This window comes from Pristiophorus japonicus, chromosome 3 (genome assembly GCF_044704955.1).
Source record: "Pristiophorus japonicus isolate sPriJap1 chromosome 3, sPriJap1.hap1, whole genome shotgun sequence".
Classification (NCBI taxonomy): domain Eukaryota; kingdom Metazoa; phylum Chordata; class Chondrichthyes; family Pristiophoridae; genus Pristiophorus; species Pristiophorus japonicus.
This window is the reverse complement of record NC_091979.1, coordinates 122,780,162-122,800,037: the sequence shown is the minus strand read 5'-3', so window position 1 is coordinate 122,800,037 and position 19,876 is coordinate 122,780,162. Positions and strand designations below refer to the sequence as shown.

The 19,876-nt window shown below is 40.7% G+C and overlaps 1 protein-coding gene and 1 long non-coding RNA gene across 8 annotated transcripts in view; one reads left to right on the top strand and one right to left on the bottom strand.

Moving 5' to 3' along the window:
- osbpl6 (oxysterol binding protein-like 6) overlaps positions 1 to 19,876 on the bottom strand; it is a 284,725-nt gene that overhangs the window by 130,832 nt on the left and 134,017 nt on the right. For 6 of the 7 annotated variants that reach the window (XM_070875778.1, XM_070875776.1, XM_070875783.1 and 3 more), the window contains exons 7-10: positions 19,545 to 19,677; positions 19,346 to 19,449; positions 18,131 to 18,223; positions 3,519 to 3,687 (exon numbers count right to left, since the gene is read on the bottom strand). In XM_070875778.1, coding sequence (XP_070731879.1) covers positions 3,519 to 3,687; positions 18,131 to 18,223; positions 19,346 to 19,449; positions 19,545 to 19,677 — 499 coding nt within the window. The remainder of the gene's footprint in view (positions 1 to 3,518; positions 3,688 to 18,130; positions 18,224 to 19,345; positions 19,450 to 19,544; positions 19,678 to 19,876) is intronic. The other variant, XM_070875782.1, reaches the window with a different exon arrangement.
- The window catches only part of LOC139259873 (uncharacterized), a 77,693-nt gene that overhangs the window by 24,412 nt on the left and 33,405 nt on the right, over positions 1 to 19,876 (top strand). Inside the window, exon 2 of the long non-coding RNA XR_011592671.1 lies at positions 19,388 to 19,466. This is a non-coding gene — a long non-coding RNA (uncharacterized lncRNA). The remainder of the gene's footprint in view (positions 1 to 19,387; positions 19,467 to 19,876) is intronic.

Below are 19,876 nucleotides of genomic sequence, written 5' to 3'. Positions count from 1 at the left end.
TTTTTTTGAGGATGTTTCCAGTAGAGTGGACAAGGGAGAACCAGTTGATGTGGTATATTTGGACTTTCAGAAGGCTTTCGACAAGGTCCCACACAATAGATTAATGTGCAAAGTTAAAGCACATGGGATTGGGGATAGTGTGCTGACATGGATTGAGAACTGGTTGTCAGACAGGAAGCAAAAAGAGTAGGAGTAAATGGGTACTTTTCAGAATGGCAGGCAGTGACTAGTGGGGTACCGCAAGGTTCTGTGCTGGGGCCCCAGCTGTTTACACTGTACATTAATGATTTAGACGAGGGGATTAAATGTAGTATCTCCAAATTTGCGGATGACACTAAGTTGGGTGGCAGTGTGAGCTGCGAGGAGGATGCTATGAGGCTGCAGAGCGACTTGGATAGATTAGGTGAGTGGGCAAATGCATGGCAGATGAAGTATAATGTGGATAAATGTGAGGTTATCCACTTTGGTGGTAAAAACAGAGAGACAGACTATTATCTGAATGGTGACAGATTAGGAAAAGGGGAGGTGCAAAGAGACCTGGGTGTCATGGTATATCAGTCATTGAAGGTTGGCATGCGCGTACAGCAGGCGGTTAAGAAAGCAAATGGCATGTTGGCCTTCATAGCGAGGGGATTTGAGTACAGGGGCAGGGAGGTGTTGCTACAGTTGTACAGGGCCTTGGTGAGGCCACACCTGGAGTATTGTGTACAGTTTTGGTCTCCTAACCTGAGGAAGGACATTCTTGCTATTGAGGGAGTGCAGCGAAGTTTCACCAGACTGATACCCGGGATGGCGGGACTGACCTATCAAGAAAGACTGGATCAACTGGGCTTGTATTCACTGGAGGTCAGAAGAATGAGAGGGAACCTCATTCTGACGAGATTAGACAGGTTAGATGCAGGAAGAATGTTCCCAATGTTGGGGAAGTCCAGAACCAGGGGACACAGTCTAAGGATAAGGGGTAAGCCATTTAGGACCAAGATGAGGAGGAATTTCTTCACCCAGAGAGTGGTGAACCTGTGGAATTCTCTACCACAGAAAGTTGTTGAGGCCAATTCACTGAATATATTCAAAAAGAAGTTAGATGAAGTCCTTACTACTAGGGGGATCAAGGGGTATGGTGAGAAAGCAGGAATGGGGTACTGAAGTTGCATGCTCAGCCATGAACTCATTGAATGGCGGTGCAGGCTAGAAGGGCAGAATGGCCTACTCCTGCACCTATTTTCTATGTTTCTATGAAGAATATACAAGGCAGGTTGAAGAAAAATAAACTGCTGAAATCATACTCGCTGCATAGTTTAGGAGTATCATAGCTGTAGTTCCAAGTGGAACAGACAGACCATGTTTAAAAAAGTATAAATTTGAGCAATGCAAAATTAAGACTACATAAAATTGTCAGGGGATACCAATAAAGGTCAGCAAAAAGTAAAGATTTGCCTCACTGCAAATAATTTTCTCAGACAAAATCTGAGTTAAATGGTCTGTTTTTATTTTTTTTTTTAAACCTTATATTTTTTCCAATTCAGGAACAGGTACATTCATGGCTAATTTTTTGTTCAAAATGGCTGGTTAGCAAATCGTGGATAACAAAGATCAGTCCTAGGATTTAACCCTTTCAAAAGTTTTTCTATAAAATGTAAATACTGTAAATCTTCTTGTATTTTACCACATTACAGCAATATTTCTACTCAAAAGATTCATTTAGTTTTCAATTTTTTTAAGGATCTGTCATCATCCGTAATTATATATATATAAAAAATATATATAACTAGTTCATTGAGAAATATTTCGGCTGGTTCAGAATATCTATAACCCTATAAAAAGAAAGCAGTTTTCAAGTCTTTGCACTACAACCTACTGAATCATTTTTTTTACAATTCCAAACAGAGGTACTAAACAAAAACATTTTATGTAAATGTATTACTGTTTCGAGTTGACATCACAAATGAAATGAGCATAATACTTAAGGACTATGAATGACAGAATGTGTACACATAGGCTACTATTAAGCTTCACAAAGAGGATGAGTACACTTGCTATCATTGACAGAACTTACCTCCCTTCATTTTCTTCTGGTTTTGCTGTACTTCACAATGAGATCAGGAAATGAATTTAGGCCAATTATTGAAATAAATATATGATTTCAGTTGCTCTAGCAATGGATTCTGGGGAAATATTCCCAGACTGACACCTGAATAAATTATGCAAATGAGGCAAGTCAAAAAATGTATTCAATAGTCCATAGCACCTGATGAATGGTAGAATACCTTAAATTAGAAATCCTCAACTTGAACTGCTCTCTAATTTAGTGGTAGTGACAGCTTGCATGCCCATCTTTTGTCAGTGATTGCTTAGTGGTATCTGTATATTCATCCTTTCCAATGCTAACTAATGGTAGCCTGTGCAACAACACTGATACAAATTTAAACTAACATTATTAAAATACATGATTGTTAGGTTATACCTGCTTACTTAAACTTCAATCCTGGCCAACAAGATTTTTTTTTAAAAAGAGAGAGTTAGAGGAAATCCTTTTTTAAATAAAGCCACACAATCAAATTGAAGCATTAAGATTTTAAAGATTTTAATTTAGGCCAATTATTGAAATATCTAATATATATTTATACCACTCAAGAGGTTTACATTTTTCTGCATCAGGATGTTAGCAGTAAATCTCACTATTACTTTTAGCCCATCCTCACTGAGGTAGTAGTGTGGTATTTTTCATATTTTTACTTTTGATCTTTATTAATGTATAGCAAGAAAGATTATTTGATGATCTCGCCAATAGTTTTTCATTTCACATTATTTAAATGCACACACACATACATACACACACACACAATTTTGTTTAATGAGGAGGAAGCCATATGCCTTTGAATTGTAAGTAATATTCAGGTGTGTATATATATCTGAATCCAATCAAGTATTTAGCTTCTCTTTTGTAGTACAAAAATCTACATTTCATTACCTACCATCCGTTTCCAATAATATTTTCTAAAATGAAAAGATGCTGAGAAAAAAAGATCACACTACCAATACAGAAAATTATTTCAATGCTCAATTGATTTAATGCACTCTCTTTTTCTTAGTGGGGCAGAAAATCCTACATTTTACCACCAAGAAATAAATAGGGTTTGAGTTCATTACTGTCACAGACTAAATCAGTGTTATATTCTTACAACAGCCAAACTGGACTGAAATTGGTCTTTTATCACTTCAAGCCACACAACTGCCTCACCAATACACAATAATCTGATTAGGTAACATCAGTAAAAAGTAAGTCATCAATTGTGTTAATTTTGGTAACTCGCGAAAGATTCATCACTTTTCCATTTAGGTTCAAGATGCTGCAATGCAGATACAATAGAGTAATCAGTCAAGGATTCAATTACTCTAATATATTTATTTTTCCTTGAACACAATGAATGGTCTGATCTCTGTCATGTGTTGATGGCCATCTTTGTCCACAGGGAATTATAAATTTGCTTATAAACTAGTTCCAAGAGTTGAAATACCTTTCTGTGCAATATGACAAAACTCTTCTTGAAGTTTAGTATAATCCGCAGTCGAATCAGGGGAGTCTGTAAGCGGACTTGGCTGTATTGGATATTCTCCAATGTCAGCAGATAGATTAGGATTTGAAGAGTGCAAACGATGTAGAGACATAGGAGCACTGGAGGGGACCTGCAAGTGTAAACAAATTAACTCAGTAATACATACAGTATCATTTAACCCAGAAGACAGAAATAAATATAAATATAAAAATGTATGCACAATCTTGTAATATGTATTTGATTTATTTTGTAACCATTATGGTCATTTAGGAAAGCATTTAGATATTGCTTTATAGCCCAGAGCAGAGGTGTTCAATCTTTTGCAGCAGTGGGCCAGATCCATCACAGTTAGTAAATAAGCCACTTATGACCAAATTACTTCCGAGTCTCACAGAATCATGATTAAATGGCACTTCCCATATATTTTGTGCTTCTTGGGAGTTGACAAGACAGTGCAACTTCCAACTTCCTCCTTTCTTGAATCTACACTTCGGTCTCTCTTTCTCACCAGTTCCTCACAGCTATCTTCTTTGACATTGCTCTCCCACTCGACTTTCTAGGATTAATTCATCAGTCACGTACTCCCAATAGGGAGCTACAGTTGAGTGGAGCATGGGGCAGAGAGTCAGCAATGCAGCAATATAGTTCTACTTCCAGACTGAGCTTTTTGCACACATAAATCCCCTTGGAAGTGGGCAATGTGAATTTATCCTCTGTCTCTCTCCTTCCTTCACTTTCTACCTTTGCCTCTATTTTCCCATTTCCATCATTCGTTCTCCTTTCCATCACACACACTCACCTCTTCCACTTCCAACTCTTCCCTTCCGCTTCTCCATTGCTCTCATGCCATTTTATTTGTTTCTTACAAAGTATTACAAACCACTCTACTTCTTTCTTGCTCTCTTTTGCATGGCTGCTTGTTTATATCAAATGTAAATATTTATTTTAACAATTCTTAAAATTCTGTGTGTTGGGTTATGGAACTAAAACAACCAGATACAACTGCCCAAAGGAAAAGCAAAACACTGCAGATGCTGGAAATCTGAAATAAAAACAGAATGCGGGAAAATAGCAGGTCAGGCAGCATCTGTGGAGAGAGAAACAAAGTTAATGTTTTAGATACTACTGCCCAGCTTTCTTGCTGAAGCACAGCAGTCTGACAGACACCTCCCATTACAGTAGTGCTGATCTCCGCCTTGTCATGATTTAACTCAAGAATCCACGATCCTCAACAGTTCCAACTGGACAGATAGATCATAGCTGCTGGGAGAGTGATGTGCCTCTGCTGTCCCTTGCTCTTCCACTGAGAACGTCACTGTCTAATTATTTTATTCTGATGATTCCTTCAGTTCTGCTGTTCTTGCCAGCAGAGTTCTTAAGAATTGTTTTGTCTCAAGAGTCACTTGGGTGGGCTTTTTAAAATCAGAAGCAGGCTGAATTCAGCCTATGAGTTGGAACCTCTGGGCTGGGGGTCTGGAAAGGGAACCCATGGGTCCACTAGGTTAGATTTCTGTCCAACTACAACTAAGCATATGGCATGCATCAGCACATTCTTAAAAGTTCTGGGGTAGCTTCCGCTCAGTTGCGCTTTTTTTTTGTGGCAAAATTAGCCCAAAATCAACGTAACCCACGCAAAAGATTGCGGAATTGTAAGCGCAAATTGAGTTTCCACGATCTTCTGCGCTAGTTTAAGAAACATTGCGCTAGAAGCCGGCCCCACCCACAAAACTTGTCATGCCCCTAGGCAAGTTTCCACTAATTGTGCTCATTTGCAGACCTTTGAGAAGGCTCTAAAAATTAAGCTGATTCTTTTGGGCGCAAGAACACGAATAGGCACGTTTTAAAAGCTTTGAAGGTTTTTTTAAAATTTACCAACAAAGTGACTATTGTACCCCAATGTAATCAATAAATGGTTCTGTATATTTATATCATTTTCAGTAATTTAAAATCGAGTTACTCAGGTGGTGGATTGACACTGTGATTAAAAATGCTTATTTTTTGCGATAAACCCTTTTCAGCAGTGTTAATCAAACTGCACTAAATTACTACTCTTAAATATTTCAAGGAATATTTTTGGAAGCACATTTTTTAAATTGCATTTTAAAACACTTCCCAATTGCGCTGGTTCATGGCAGATTTTGCATTCATCGATATGCAAATGAGTGAGTGGAAACTCGAGAAAACAAACTTCTCAACAGATGCAAATGGCGCCCAGATCTCCGGTTGTGCCCAAAGCGAAAGCTCTGCCCATCTATATTTTTCTGTAATTGCTGATATACTAATAGGTTTTTGATGAGCTGAAGTTTATGGAGTGTGGAGGAGAAGAGGCCAGTCCAGTTGAGAGGTTACAAAGGCATGGCCAAGGGCTTTAGCAGCAGATGAGCTGTGGTAGAGGCAGCAGTGAGCTAGAAGTAGGTGATCATTGGAGAGGATATGGGTCGGAAGCTCAGCTCAGTTTCAAATAGGACCCTGAGGTTGCGAAGTCTGGTTCAGCCTGAGACAGTGGTTGCAGAGGGGGATTTAAATCATGTTTGACAAATTTGCTGGAGTTCTTTGAGGATGTAACGAACAGGATGGATAAAGGGAACCAGTGGATGTGGTGTATTCCAGAAAGCATTCGATAAGGTGCCACATAAGACATTACTGCATAAGATAAAAGTTCACGGGGTTGAGGGTAATATATTAGCATGGATAGAGGATTGGTTAACTAACAGAAAACAGAGTGTCGAGATGAATGGGTCATTTTCCGGTTGGCAAACAGTGACTAGTGGGGTGGCGCAAAGATCAGTGCTGGGTCCTCAACCATTTACAATCTATATTAATGACTTGGATGAAGGGACCGAGTGTAATGTAGCCAAGTTTGCTGATGATACAAAGATGGGTAGGAAAGCAAATTTTGAGAAGGACATAAGGAATTTGCAAAAGGATATAGACAGGCTAAGTGAATGGATAAACATTTTGGCAGATGGAGCATAATGTGGCAAAATGTGAGGTTATCCATTTTGGCAGAAAAAAATAGAAAAGCAAATTATAATTTAAATGGAGAAAAATTGCAAAGTGCTGCAGTACAGAGGGACCTGGGGGTCCTTGTGCATGAAACACAAAAAGTTAGTATGCAGGTACAGCAAGTAATCAGGAAGGCAAATGGAATGTTGGCCTTTATTGCAAGGGGGATAGAGTATAAAAGCAGAGCAGTCCTGCTACAACTGTACAGGGTATTGGTGAGGCCACACCGAGAGAACTGCGTGCAGTTTTGGTCTCCGTATTTAAGGAAGGATATACTTGCATTGGAGGCTGTTCAGAGAAGGTTCACTAGGTTGATTCCGGAGATGAGGGGGTTGACTTATGGAGAAAGGTTGAGTACGTTGGGCCTACACTTATTGGAGTACTCAGAAGAATGAGAAGGGATCTTATTGAGACATACAAGATAATGAGGGGGCTGGACAAGGTGGATGCAGAGAGGATATTTTCACTCACAGGGGAAACTAAAACTAGGGGACATAGTCTCAGAATAAGGGGCCGCCCATTTAAAACTGAGATGAGGAGGAATTTCTTCTCTGTGGAATTCTCTGCCCCAGAGAGCTGTTGAGGCTGGGTCATTGAATATATGTAAGGCGGAGATAGACAGATTTTTGAGCGATAAGGGAATAAAGGGTTATGGGGAGCGGGCAGGGAAGTGGAGCCGAGTCCATGATCAGATCAGCCATGATCTTATTAAATGGCGGAGCAGGCTTGAGGGGCCAAATGGCCTACTCCTGCTCCTATTTCTTATGTTCTTATGTAATCAGAGGTAAGGGTACAGATTTTCTGGTGGGGACAGTGTAAACATATGTTCTAAATGCTCTAACATATAATGTAGCCCACATGTTGCATAGCTATGTCAGCACAGCACAACAAACATTTTCCATGTTGTATTGCAAGCCCTATTAGTAGATGCATTATTGGAATGAACCAACTACTGATAGTGTGAGACCTTGCTATAACAGTTGTTTGCAATAAATAACCATGCTATTATGAGAAGCACTCTTGTTCCAGATATAGGGCCCAAGTTTCCACACGATAAAAAACGGGCGCCCCTCCGAGATGGGCGCCCGTTTTTCGCGCATGCTCAGTGCGGAGGACGCCCATTGGGACCCAGCCATTTTTGTAGTTGTTTGTAGCTGTTTAATTTCTGAAAGTTGTTGTAATAAAGGTACATTGCCATCAGCACATCTCACTGTCTCCGCCAGATCGACGATCGACCCCTCCTCCTCCTCCTCCTCCTCCTCCTCCTCCTCCCCTCCCCCCCCCGGGCAGAACGGGCGCCTCCCCCCCCCCCCGCCCGCGGGAAGAACGGGCGCCTCAGGCTGACTGCAACATTCTCCGTGCCTGAAGCACTTTCACACAGGTAGGAAGATGGTTTATTTAATCTTTTCTTATATTTATTCAGGTTCGATTTATTTGTATAATATTTGTAGAAGTATAAATAAGGATTTATTGTAGAATTTAATGAGTTCCCTTCCCCCCCTCCCCCCCCTCTCCCCCCACCTCATTCTGGACGCCTAATTTGTAACCTGCGCCTGATTTTTTTTTTTGTGTGTAGGAACAGGTTTTTTCAGTTGTACAAAAATCTTCACTTGCTCCATTCTACTTTAGTTTGGAGTACATTTTCACTGTGGAAACTTTGAAATCAGGCGTCAGTGGCCGGACACGCCCCCTTTTGAAGAAAAAAATTCTGTTCCAAAGTAGAACTGTTCTACATGACTAGAACTGCAGAAAAAAAAAATGTGGAGAATTGCGATTTCTAAGATAGTCCGTTCTCCACCAGTTGCTCCTAAAAATCAGGCGCAAATCATGTGGAAACTTGGGCCCAAAGTATCTGATATTGAGCTGTGACAGCAAATGCTGCCTGCAGGATAAAGGGATGCTGGTCTTGCTAATAAATAGTCTGTTGGAAAACTGTGGTGAGCATGGCATTGGCACAGTGGCTTTTGCCTGCTCGGAGTATCCTTTCTGAAGCACCCTGGGAATCAGGGAAATGGAGGAGGAGCTTACAAACTTCTGTGTATGGGAAAGAGAGATATGCCACTGCCCCCACAGCAGGAACATAGGAGATGATGGATGGCTAGAGATGCAAACAGATCCATCGCTAGTCAACCCATATCGTGCACATTCACTGAATTTCTGTGCGAATCTTCCATTGGTGTGAAAATGAATTGTAAAATAATTGCTAGTATCTATTAGTGTTGTTATCTATCTCAATTAGATGCTAAGTCAAGGGATCAAACTGGCATGTACCTTTAGATTCTACCCTGGCACACCACTTGAGAATGAGTTCCTCTTTACTCATTGATATAATGGACAACTGTCATTACTGCTGCCAAATGTGCACTGCCCTGCCTTGGACTAATGATGGAAAGCATGACGAGGCTAGCCTTATTACTTGTAACTCAAAGTAATTCATGTGTTCTGTGGACCATTCCTTTGTCCACTTGCTCTGTATTCATCTGTCTTAAAATTAAGGCCCAAGTCCAATAAGATGGTATCCATCTCTGCTACCAGCTAAAGAGATGGTTGTTATAGGAAAACTCCATGTAACAGACTGAATGCTTAAGTGCACCAGAGGAGATCCTAAAAGTGGTGTCCTGTCTGCACTGGATGGGATATGAGAAGTCCACAAGGTAACAACTGTCTGAGTCGATTTAACTGAAAAGTCCTCATGAACAACTGTGTATTAGGGACTGAAGATGGCCACTGCTTTCAAACCAGGTAACCACAAATAGATCTGAGTTATGTTTGCAGTGATGGGGAGTATGTAACTATGGATCACAACTGCGTAGACCTCAAATGAACAATTCCTGCCCAAAGTACTTGGTGATATATATATTACTGAACTGGATAAGCCCCTTCATACCGATTAGGGCGCCAAAAATCTTCAGGCCGAGTTTGGCCGCTCCCCAGCCTCTCCTCGATGGTGGCGTAGCGCGGCCACTGGACTCGGGGACGGAGCCAGGTCCCGGCGCTGAAAACAGTGCCGGGACCTTTGCACATGCACGCTAGAGTGCGTGCACATGTGCAGTAGCTCCTCACCCCCAGAATCTCTGCGTGTGCTCTGCAGGCTGTGTGCGAGGGGCCGAAGCGCACCGCCCCTATCCCTGGCCGAATGGGCTCCCTCATTGGTGGCCCGATGAAGGTAGAACTTCTATTTTTTGTGTGTTTGTTTGTTTGTTGATTGATTGATTGATTGATTGATTGATTGATTGATTGATTGATTGATTGATTGATTGATTGATTGATTGATTGATTGATTGATTGATTGATTGATTGATTGATTGATTGATTGATTGATTGATTGATTGATTGATTGATTGATTGATTGATTGATTGATTATGTGGTCCATTTTTCATTTTGCTTTCTGGGTTGCATGAGATCTCTTGAGACACCAGTTTAAGTTCACAAAAGAGATTCTGAGCTTTCTCTGAGTTTCAACTGCACATGCATGCAAATTGAGTTGCAGTCAGTAGGAGGTTGAGGATATATCACCAGGAGCAGATCTACACAGTGAGAAAGAACCGATTCGCCGACCTTTTTATTTGTTATTGATTGATTGCTTATTACGTTGGTCTTGGTGCTTTCGGTGCAGGGTTCCTTCTATTTTTTATTTGTTAATTTATCGATTATTACTTTCTGTGCTTTGTTTAGTGCTTTAAGTCTTGGTGCTAGGTGCAGGTCCTCTCAGCTTCCTTATATTTTTTAATTTGTTATTGAATACTTATTTTTGTGCTTTGTTTAGTGCTTGGTACTGTAAATGTACTTACCTACGCTGATTTCTTAACTCTCCGCAAGGTTTTTCTGTGCGGCCGCATACACTGGCCTAAGTTAGTTTGGAGTATCTATTAGCTGTCCAAACTGACTTAATTCGCCAAAACAGGCGTAGGTGGCTGGTAACATCCCCTTTTGAAAAAAAAAACGAAACTAAAAAAATCCTAACTAACTCACTTACACTGGAGCAAATTAAATGTGCAAAATTGCGATTTTTAAGATACTCCAAAAAATCAAGTTGCTCCAAAAAAAAGCCGAACAACTCCTGGCCAAATTTGGGTCCTATATATCCACCCTTTCTTAGAGGCATCCGCTGAAAGTTATCTTACACCAACCTATACTTTTGTAGCTGTGGTCTGTGTGGGAGCACAGTCCCGCATTTCTGAACTCTTTGCTTCAGCACGCGGTCTGAAGTTTGGATCAAGAAAACAGGAAGATTGAAGTTTGGATTAAAAAACAAGATGATTGGATGTTTGGATCGAAAAGAGACTGTTAGACAATGTGGTGCCTTCCAGCCATTGAGATGAGTGACTGGTCATGTCTGGATGTTAAATATTTGAGTTCCTTGTTACGGTGGGAATAATGGAAATTCATGACTAAACGATTTGATGATGTCTGTATGTTAAGTATTTGATTGTACCTTTGTTACTATTTAATGACAACTGTAGGTTAAACAAGCAATGTTAAGTATTTGAGTACCTTGTTACGATGGGAATAATAGTCTGTATGTTAAATGATTCAGAAAGCAGTTAGTCATGATTGAACTCTTATTCTTTGCATTTAGACAAAGGCTTTTTAGATATAAAAGATGGAACTGGCTTTTGTCACACAGATTCTTATGGACTGTAGAGACACTGGACATTCAGAAGGTGTGTGTGTCAAGCAGCCACAAAAATCGAAGCAAGCTGCCTTTGTGAACTGTTCTCAGTAACTTTCATACTTGGTTTGTTTAGTATGAATGTTTAAATAAAAGACCCGATCCTGCCTTTACTATAATTGAGTGTGTGCGGGTAATTCGATATTAAAAGCAACAAAGCAAAAAAGAGCGAGACAGCCGTTTGCAACAGTCTGTAGGGAACTACAAGGAAGCCCCAAAGCTACAGGCTCGGGCGGAATGGCTCCACCTTTGCTATGGAGCAACATTGAAGTCTACTGCTACATGAGCATTAAATTGATTTGAAAATTATTTTCCTCCTTCTGACTGTGCCCTCTTCCCATGGTGCCCTAGGTTGGCAGAAAGCTTCATAGTGGGGAACTGTAATATTGTCTCGGCAGCGTGTCCAGCTAACTCATTGGGGCCAAGTTTCCACAGGAGTTGCTCTATTTTTTTTTGGAGCAATTAGTTTTTTTTTTGAAGTATCTTAAAAATCACAATTCTCCACATTTAGTTTGCTCCAGTTTCAGTGAGTTAGTTCAGTTTCTTTTTAGTTCAGTTTTTTTTTCCAAAAGGGGGCGTTACCAGCCACTTACACTTGTTTTGGCCATTTAAACAAGTTTAGACAGCCAATAGTTGCTCCAAGCTAACTTAGGCCAGCGTATGTGTCCACTTTTGTACATTCAGAAAAACCTTGCGGACACTTTAGAAATCAGGCGCAGGTAACCAGAGATGGGGGGGGGGGGGGGGAGGGAGGGAAGGGAAGTTAGAGGATTTTCCAAAGCACTAAACACCTTCACAACAACATTCAAGAAGCATAAGTACATTTAAAGCACTAAGCACTAAACAAAGCACAAAAATAAGCATTCAATAACAAATGAAAAATACAAAGAAAGCACCAAGACTTACAATGCACTAAACAAAAGCACAAAAAGTAATGCAATTAATTAACAAGTAAAAAATAGAAGGGACCCTGCACCTAAAGCACCAAGACCAAAGTAATAAGCAACCAATCAATAACAAATAAAAAAATAGAAGTTCTACCTTTATGTGAAGGGAAGGTGTTTCTGTCAGCCTCTCTCTGGTGTTTCTGTCTATGTCTCTTTCTGTGTTTCTGTCAGTGAGGGATGGTGGGGGGGGATGGGGGGGTTTGGGGAAAGAGGGGGGATTGTTTGAGATAGAGAGAGACACACACACATGCACGAAATGTATTCGATTTGGTCAAGAAAATAACGCCACGAACCGATATTGGATTGGTGCCAGCAGCTGTTGGTCGTTTGCCTTGGTTCGTTCAAAGTTTGCTTTTCTGGCCTCAGCCAGCTTGATAATTCAGCTCGAGCCAGGTCTCCATCTGCTTCGCCCCCTCTTTGCCTGTCCCTTTGCTTTCACACGCTGCATGAAGCCGCCCCCACTCTCTGAATGCTTCATGTGCCCCACACGTACAGTATCCCTGTTGTCGAACATCTCCTGCCTTTGACTTGCTAGTTGACAATAATGCCTTAGGCAAGTTATGCTGTAAAGATCCCAATCTCGTCGTAAAATATTCAAGATCCTTTAAATCAAAGCGTGCGCCCACACATAGGCACAGCCACTGAAATAATGCTGCTGGGGCCATTGGGGGCCTGCTCGCATGGACGCAGCATTGGGGGAGCCCATTCAGCCAGAGCTATGAGCGGCATGCTTTGGGCCCCTCCCACACTTTTTAAAAAAGGAGGGAGAGAGAAAGCAGGGAATTATAGACCGGTCAGCCTGACCTCAGTAGTGGGTAAAATGATGGAATCAATTATTAAGGATGTCATAGCAGCGCATTTGGAAAATGGTGACATGATAGGTCCAAGTCAGCATGGATTTGTGAAAGGGAGATCATGCTTGACAAATCTTCTGGAATTTTTTGAGGATGTTTCCAATAAAGTGGACAAAGGAGTACTAGTTGATGTGGTATATTTGGACTTTCAGAAGGCTTTCGACAAGGTCCCACATAGGAGATTAATGTGCAAAGTTAAAGCACATGGGATTGGGGGTAGAGTGCTGACGTGGATTGAGAACTGGTTGTCAGACAGGAAGCAAAGAGTAGGAGTAAATGGGTACTTTTCGGAATGGCAGGCAGTGACTAGTGGGGTATCGCAGGGTTCTGTGCTGGGGCCCCAGCTGTTTACATTGTACATTAATGATTTAGACGAGGGGATTAAATGTAGTATCTCCAAATTTGCGGATGACACTAAGTTGGGTGGCAGTGTGAGCTGCGAGGAGGATGCTATGAGGATGCTATGAGGCTATGAGACTTGGATAGGTTAGGTGAGTGGGCAAATGTGTGGCAGATGAAGTATAATGTGGATAAATGTGAGGTTATCCACTTTGGTGGTAAAAACAGAGAGACAGACTATTATCTGAATGGTGACAGATTAGGAAAAGGGAAGGTGCAACGAGACCTGGGTGTCATGGTACATCAGTCATTGAAGGTTGGCATGCAGGTACAACAGGCGGTTAAGAAAGCAAATGGCATGTTGGCCTTCATAGCGAGGGGATTTGAGTACAGGGGTAGGGAGGTGTTGCTACAGTTGTACAGGACCTTGGTGAGGCCACACTTGGAGTATTGTGTACAGTTTTGGTCTCCTAACTTGAGGAAGGACATTCTTGCTATTGAGGGAGTGCAGCGAAGATTCACCAGACTGATTCCCGGGATGGTGGGACTGACCTATCAAGAAAGACTGGATCAACTGGGCTTGTATTCACTGGAGTTCAGAAGAGTGAGAGGGGACCTCATAGAAACGTTTAAAATTCTAACGGGTTTGGACAGGTTGGATGCAGGAAGAATGTTCCAATGTTGGGGAAGTCCAGAACCAGGGGTCACAGTCTAAGGATAAGGGGTAAGCCATTTAGGACCGAGATAAGGAGAAACTTCTTCACCCAGAGAGTGGTGAACCTGTGGAATTCTCTACCACAGAAATTAGTTGAGGCCAATTCACTAAATATATTCAAAAGGGAGTTAGATGAAGTCCTTACTACTCGGGGGATCAAGGGGTATGGCGAGAAAGCAGGAAGGGGGTACTGAAGTTTCATGTTCAGCCATGAACTCATTGAATGGCGGTGCAGGCTAGAAGGGCTGAATGGCCTGCTCCTGCACCTATTTTCTATGTTTCTACACAGCCTGCAGTACACGCACACAGAATCGGAGGGCGAGGAACTATTGCACATGCGCGCACACTCTAGCGCGCATGTGCAGAGGTTCCGGCACTGTTTTCAGCGCCGGGACTTGGCTCCGCCCTCCACGCGTTCTGCTGCACTGCGCCAAGGGCCTGGATTGATCGGATTGGATAGAGAATACGAAGGTAAATAATAGGTGCCGTTTCTGTTGGGTGTGCCGTTTTAAGGGTCGGTGGAAACTTGGGCCCATAATATGGGGAATATGGCAGAAAAATCAAACAATTAAACTAACAGTCTGATTAAAGGAATCAATTCTTTCATCTGTAGACTGGTGTCCTGGCAGGATCTCCTCTTGACCTTTTCCCACACCGTTCACTAAAAGGATGGCCCATACATGTTTGGTTTCCACTCAGTGGCTGCTGTGAGTGGGAGTAGAATGTGCATTTATATAGTGCATTTCATGTCCCCAGAATGTCCTAAAACACTTGATGGTTAATAAATTGATGAGAAGTTTCTGACAGTATTGTTATATATGCAATTGACCGTGCATAGTCCCACAAACAGCAATGAGATCTGTAACCAGTTAACTTGTTTTGGTGGTATTGGTTGAGGAAGAAATGTTGGGCAAGTCACTGGGAGAACTCCCTGCACTTCTTCGAAAAAATACCGTGGGGTATTTTATGTCCACCTGAATTGGAATATGGAGCTTCAATTAAAATGTTATCTGAAAGATGGTATCTTCAACAATGCAACATTTCTTTAATACTACCCTGGTAAAGGTATTTATTCATGAAATTTTTCACCTATTATTCCCCTCTGGAAGAAATCTGGTAGAACTTCCAGAGGCAATGCTTCTGAGGTATTTTGAAGCGAATCCAGGGAGATTATTTTCAGTAGTGAAAAGTTTGTACCTCATATGGTTAAAGGTACATTCACTAGCTATGACAGCTATCGATAATAAACATACTTTTTCTCAATGTACAGGGCTCCATTTGGAAGTTGCACGCAATTTTGTCAGTGACATAAACTGCCCAATTATTAAATGAGAAACACATGATTGGTTACCAATCACTACAGAAGGTCTTTTAAACCATAAACATGAGAAATTATGCTGGAAATTCTAAACAATTTTTTCGGTGACTTATTAATTGAATGCATTTAAATTTGGATTTTTATTCTTCTCATTTTTGATCCATTCATTTGTTTATTTTGTGATTTAAGATAGGAATAAATCTGCCAGAGGAGGAGGAACTGAAGGAAATCCTTATTAGTCAGAAAATGTTAGGGAAATTGAGGGGATTGAAGGCGATAAATCCCCAGGGCCTGATAGTCTGCATCCCAGAGTATTTAAGGAAGTGGCCCTAGAAATAGTGGATGCATTGGTGGTCATTTTCCAACATTCAATAGACTCTGGATCAGTTCCTATGGATTGGAGGGTAGCTAATGTAACCCCACTTTTTAAAAAAAGGAGGGAGAGAAAAAACAGGGAATTATAGGCCTAACATCGGTAGTGGGGAAAATGTTGGAATCAATTATTAAAGATGTAATAGCAGCGCATTTGGAAAGCAGTGACAGGATCGGTCCAAATCAGCATGGGCTTATGAAAGGGAAATCATGCTTGACAAATCTTCTATAATTTTTTGAGGAGGTAACTAGTAGAGTGGACAAGGGAGAACCAGTGGATGTGGTGTATTTGGACTTTCAAAAGGCTTTTGACAAGGTCCCACACAAGAGATTGGTGTGCAAAATTAAAGCACATGGTATTGGGGGTAATGTATTGATGTGGATAGAGAACTGGTTGGCAGACAGGAAGCAAAAAGTAGGAATAAATGGGTCCTTTTCAGAATGGCAGGCAGTGACTAGTGGGGTACCGCAAGGTTCAGTGCTGGGACCCCAGCTATTTACAATATACATTAATAATTTGGACGAAGGAATTGAATGTAATATCTCCAAGTTTGCAGATGACACTAAGCTGGGTGGCAGTGTGAGCTGTGAGGAGGATGCTAAGGGGCTGCAGGGTGACTTGGACAGGTTAGATAAGTGGGCAAATGCATGGCAGATGCAATATAATGTGGATAAATGTGAGGTTATCCACTTTGGTGGCAAAAACAGGGAGGTAGAATATTATCTGAATGGTGACAGATTATGCAAAGGGGAGATGCAACGAGACCTGGGTGTCATGGTACATTAGTCATTGAAAGTTGGCATGCAGGTACAGCAGGCGGTGAAGGCGGCAAATGGCATGTTAGCCTTCATAGCAAAAAGATTTGAGTATAGGAGCAGGGAGGTCTTGCTGCAGTTGTACAGGGCCTTGGTGAGGCCACGCCTTCAATATTGTGTACAGTTTTGGTCTCCTAATCTGAGGAAGGACATTCTTGCTATTGAGGGAGTGCAGCGAAGGTTCACCAGACTGATTCCCAGGATGGCAGGACTGACATATGAAGAAAGACTGGATCGACTAGGCTTATATTCACTGTAATTTAGAAGAATGAGGGGAGATATCATCGAAACATATAAAATTCTGACAAGGTTGGACAGGTTAGATGCAGGAAGAATGTTCCCGATGTTGGGGAAGTCCAGAACCAGGGGACACAGTCTAAGGATAAGGGATAAGCCATTTAGGATTGAGATGAGGAGAAACTTCTTCACTCAGAGTTGTGAACCTGTGGAATTCTCTATCACAGAAAGTTGTTGAGGCCAGTTCATTAGATATATTCAAAAGAAAGTTAGATGTGGCCCTTATGGCTAAAGGGATCAAGGTGTATGGAGAGAAAGCAGGAATGGGGTACTGAAGTTGCATGATCAGCCATGATCATATTGAATGGTGGTGCAGGCTCAAAGGGCCAAATGGTCTACTCCTGCACCTATTTTCTATGTTTCTGTTTCTATGTCTGGTGAGAATTGTGTCAGTTGACATTATGAACATTACGTTAAATAATAATAGAATAATGTTGCAGAGACAAGTACATGTTTGTAAGAGAGCTTCAGAGACCTTAAGTTAAGTTATTCACATCGTTGAACCTCTGATCTCAATCTACTGTCTTACTCATTTGCATCTCTATCATCAGAACTTGGAAACAGACATATTCCCCACTAGTCTGTCAGAAATTGTATAAAGGGGATTATAGAAAACAAAGATTTTGGTGTTTTGTGTTTAACCACAGAAAATAGCTTTTCACACACTAAACTATTATAGGATGTGTTTGCTGGCAGCATTGTTGCCCTTTGTTGCACAAAAAGGGGCATAATTTAGATATTTATCAATGTACTCAAAGCGGCCCACCTCAGCTTACTTCACACCATGGATTTGGTTTGGTTCATTGTTTGTCATGGGGGATCATTTTGACCGTCAATGGAAATGAAAGTCAGGAGAGATGTATAGCGGGCGACTAGTCTGATATCACCCGTTTTACATTATCAGCCAAAGTTAAAATGATCCCATGCAGTCTTATCATAATGCAATGCAGCCATATGACATGCCATTATAGCCAGTCGTTATATATTATTTAATCCTAATTTTGTATTGCAATTGGCTGACAATTGAGTTATGTAATATGCTAGAATTGTACACTATCCAAGCTTTGGATAAACACAATTTCACAAGCCTTGAAATTGCTATTTGGGTTAGAATATACAGATTTATTTTATTACTACTGGAAAATAGTGGCAGCCTATGAAGACTGCAGAATAAAAGGCATCATTGTAACTAGTCTAGTCTAACAAGTGACAGCATTATAAAGGTGAACTGGGTACCTGAAGCTGCATTTTTCCATCTTTGCTGACACTTTTTGTTCTCCATCTTCTGGTGACACGCTTGTCTTTCTTTGTAATATCTATGCAATTAGCCTACATTATACAAATGGTTAAAGCCAAAGACAAACAGGCTGTTAAATTGACTAACAAGCACACACAGAGACCAGGACAATTTAGAACTACATTTTTCGAGAGAAGATATATAGAACCAGTTTGGCATGATGTACCAAAACTACAAGAAAACAAATTAATAACCAAATATCTACGGGATTTCAATTTCTTTTAGTAACCAACTGTAATTATTTCTTAATAAACCTGCAATAATGATGTCACAAGCTGTTAATTCCCATCACACAAGATCACGGGATGTACTGAAAAGTCAATATCTGGCCCGCAGCTGCTGCTTGCACAAAAACCTGAACCACCCCTTCCCCTTCCAAGAAAACACACATAAAATAGATCGGAAATGATTTGAAAGCTGTAATCTAATTTCAGCACCCTGATAACGGTTAGTCTGCTCAAGCTTTGTTTTTGTGTTTCATGACGTCACCTCAATTCTCCTTTAATTGCTGACAAGATATCATTACTCTATATTTAGTATTCCAAGTTTAGCTCCTTCCTTGTAAAACTGGCTAGCTTGGTTCACAGTAGCTGGCTAATTGAAAGCAATCTTGTACATTTTGACTAAAGCAACCAAGTATAAACAGCAAAATGATGGCTAAATTCTTGACCTCCTAAAACAGGGTTATTTGCTGAATTGCATCTGATGTGAAGATGATAAATTTGGATTTATTGTTTTCAAATTCACCCATCTGAATTCTATTAAGGCTGTGTAGAGCACAGAAACTGTGGGAGGCAATGCCATTTTAAGGTTATTTTGCCAGTGTATACAACAGTCAATATTCAGATGTTTCTAAAAAAAACAATTAGCAACATATTATTGAACTATTCTTGAATACCAGAAATATTTTACATTTTTAATGGGAATGCCTGTAAGAGTGCACTTCAAATACACCAGAAATATATAGCTATGAGTCAATAGTTTAATACCAGTGCTAATTTATGCAAACATTAAGTTTTTTTTTAAGTATTGAAAGAAGCACTTCATTACCTGAAACTTCTACAAGTTTCAAATGTCAGGTTATATATAAACAGATTGCCTTTGTGTCACCAAATCAATATTAAAAGAAAAGAAATGTGGATATTGTGCTATACCTGCATATCAGTGAAATTTGGGGCTGATTGTGTCCTTTGTAGGATTTCCAGATTTTGTAGAAGTTTGCTCAGTTCAACTAGGCTTGATTGGCAATGTGCAAGATCTACACAAATCAGAAAGGTAAGTGATATATCCTTAATATTTTCATCTTTCAATACAAGAACACAGATTATTATTTAACAAGGCTTTACAAACTACCTTTAGCACACTTGTTCATTTCCTCAGATTCCAACAACCATGCTGCAACTTTGGTTTGGCTGTTGCTGTAGGAAGCAGGTAGACTTGTACTGCATGGAATGGAGGGCTGCCATGTGAAATTGTTCTGCTGAGGCTAAGTATATAAAAACGAGAGATAATATGAGGCACAAAATAAAAGTAATTTTTAATCTATAGAGCAGTAAAGTGAGGAAAACCTCAAAATATTAGATCCAAAGGCAGATCATTGTTGAAAGATGCAAATTCCTGATTATAATCGCTCAACCATTGGTGGCCGTGCGTTCTGCTGCCTAGGCCCCAAGCTCTGGAATTCC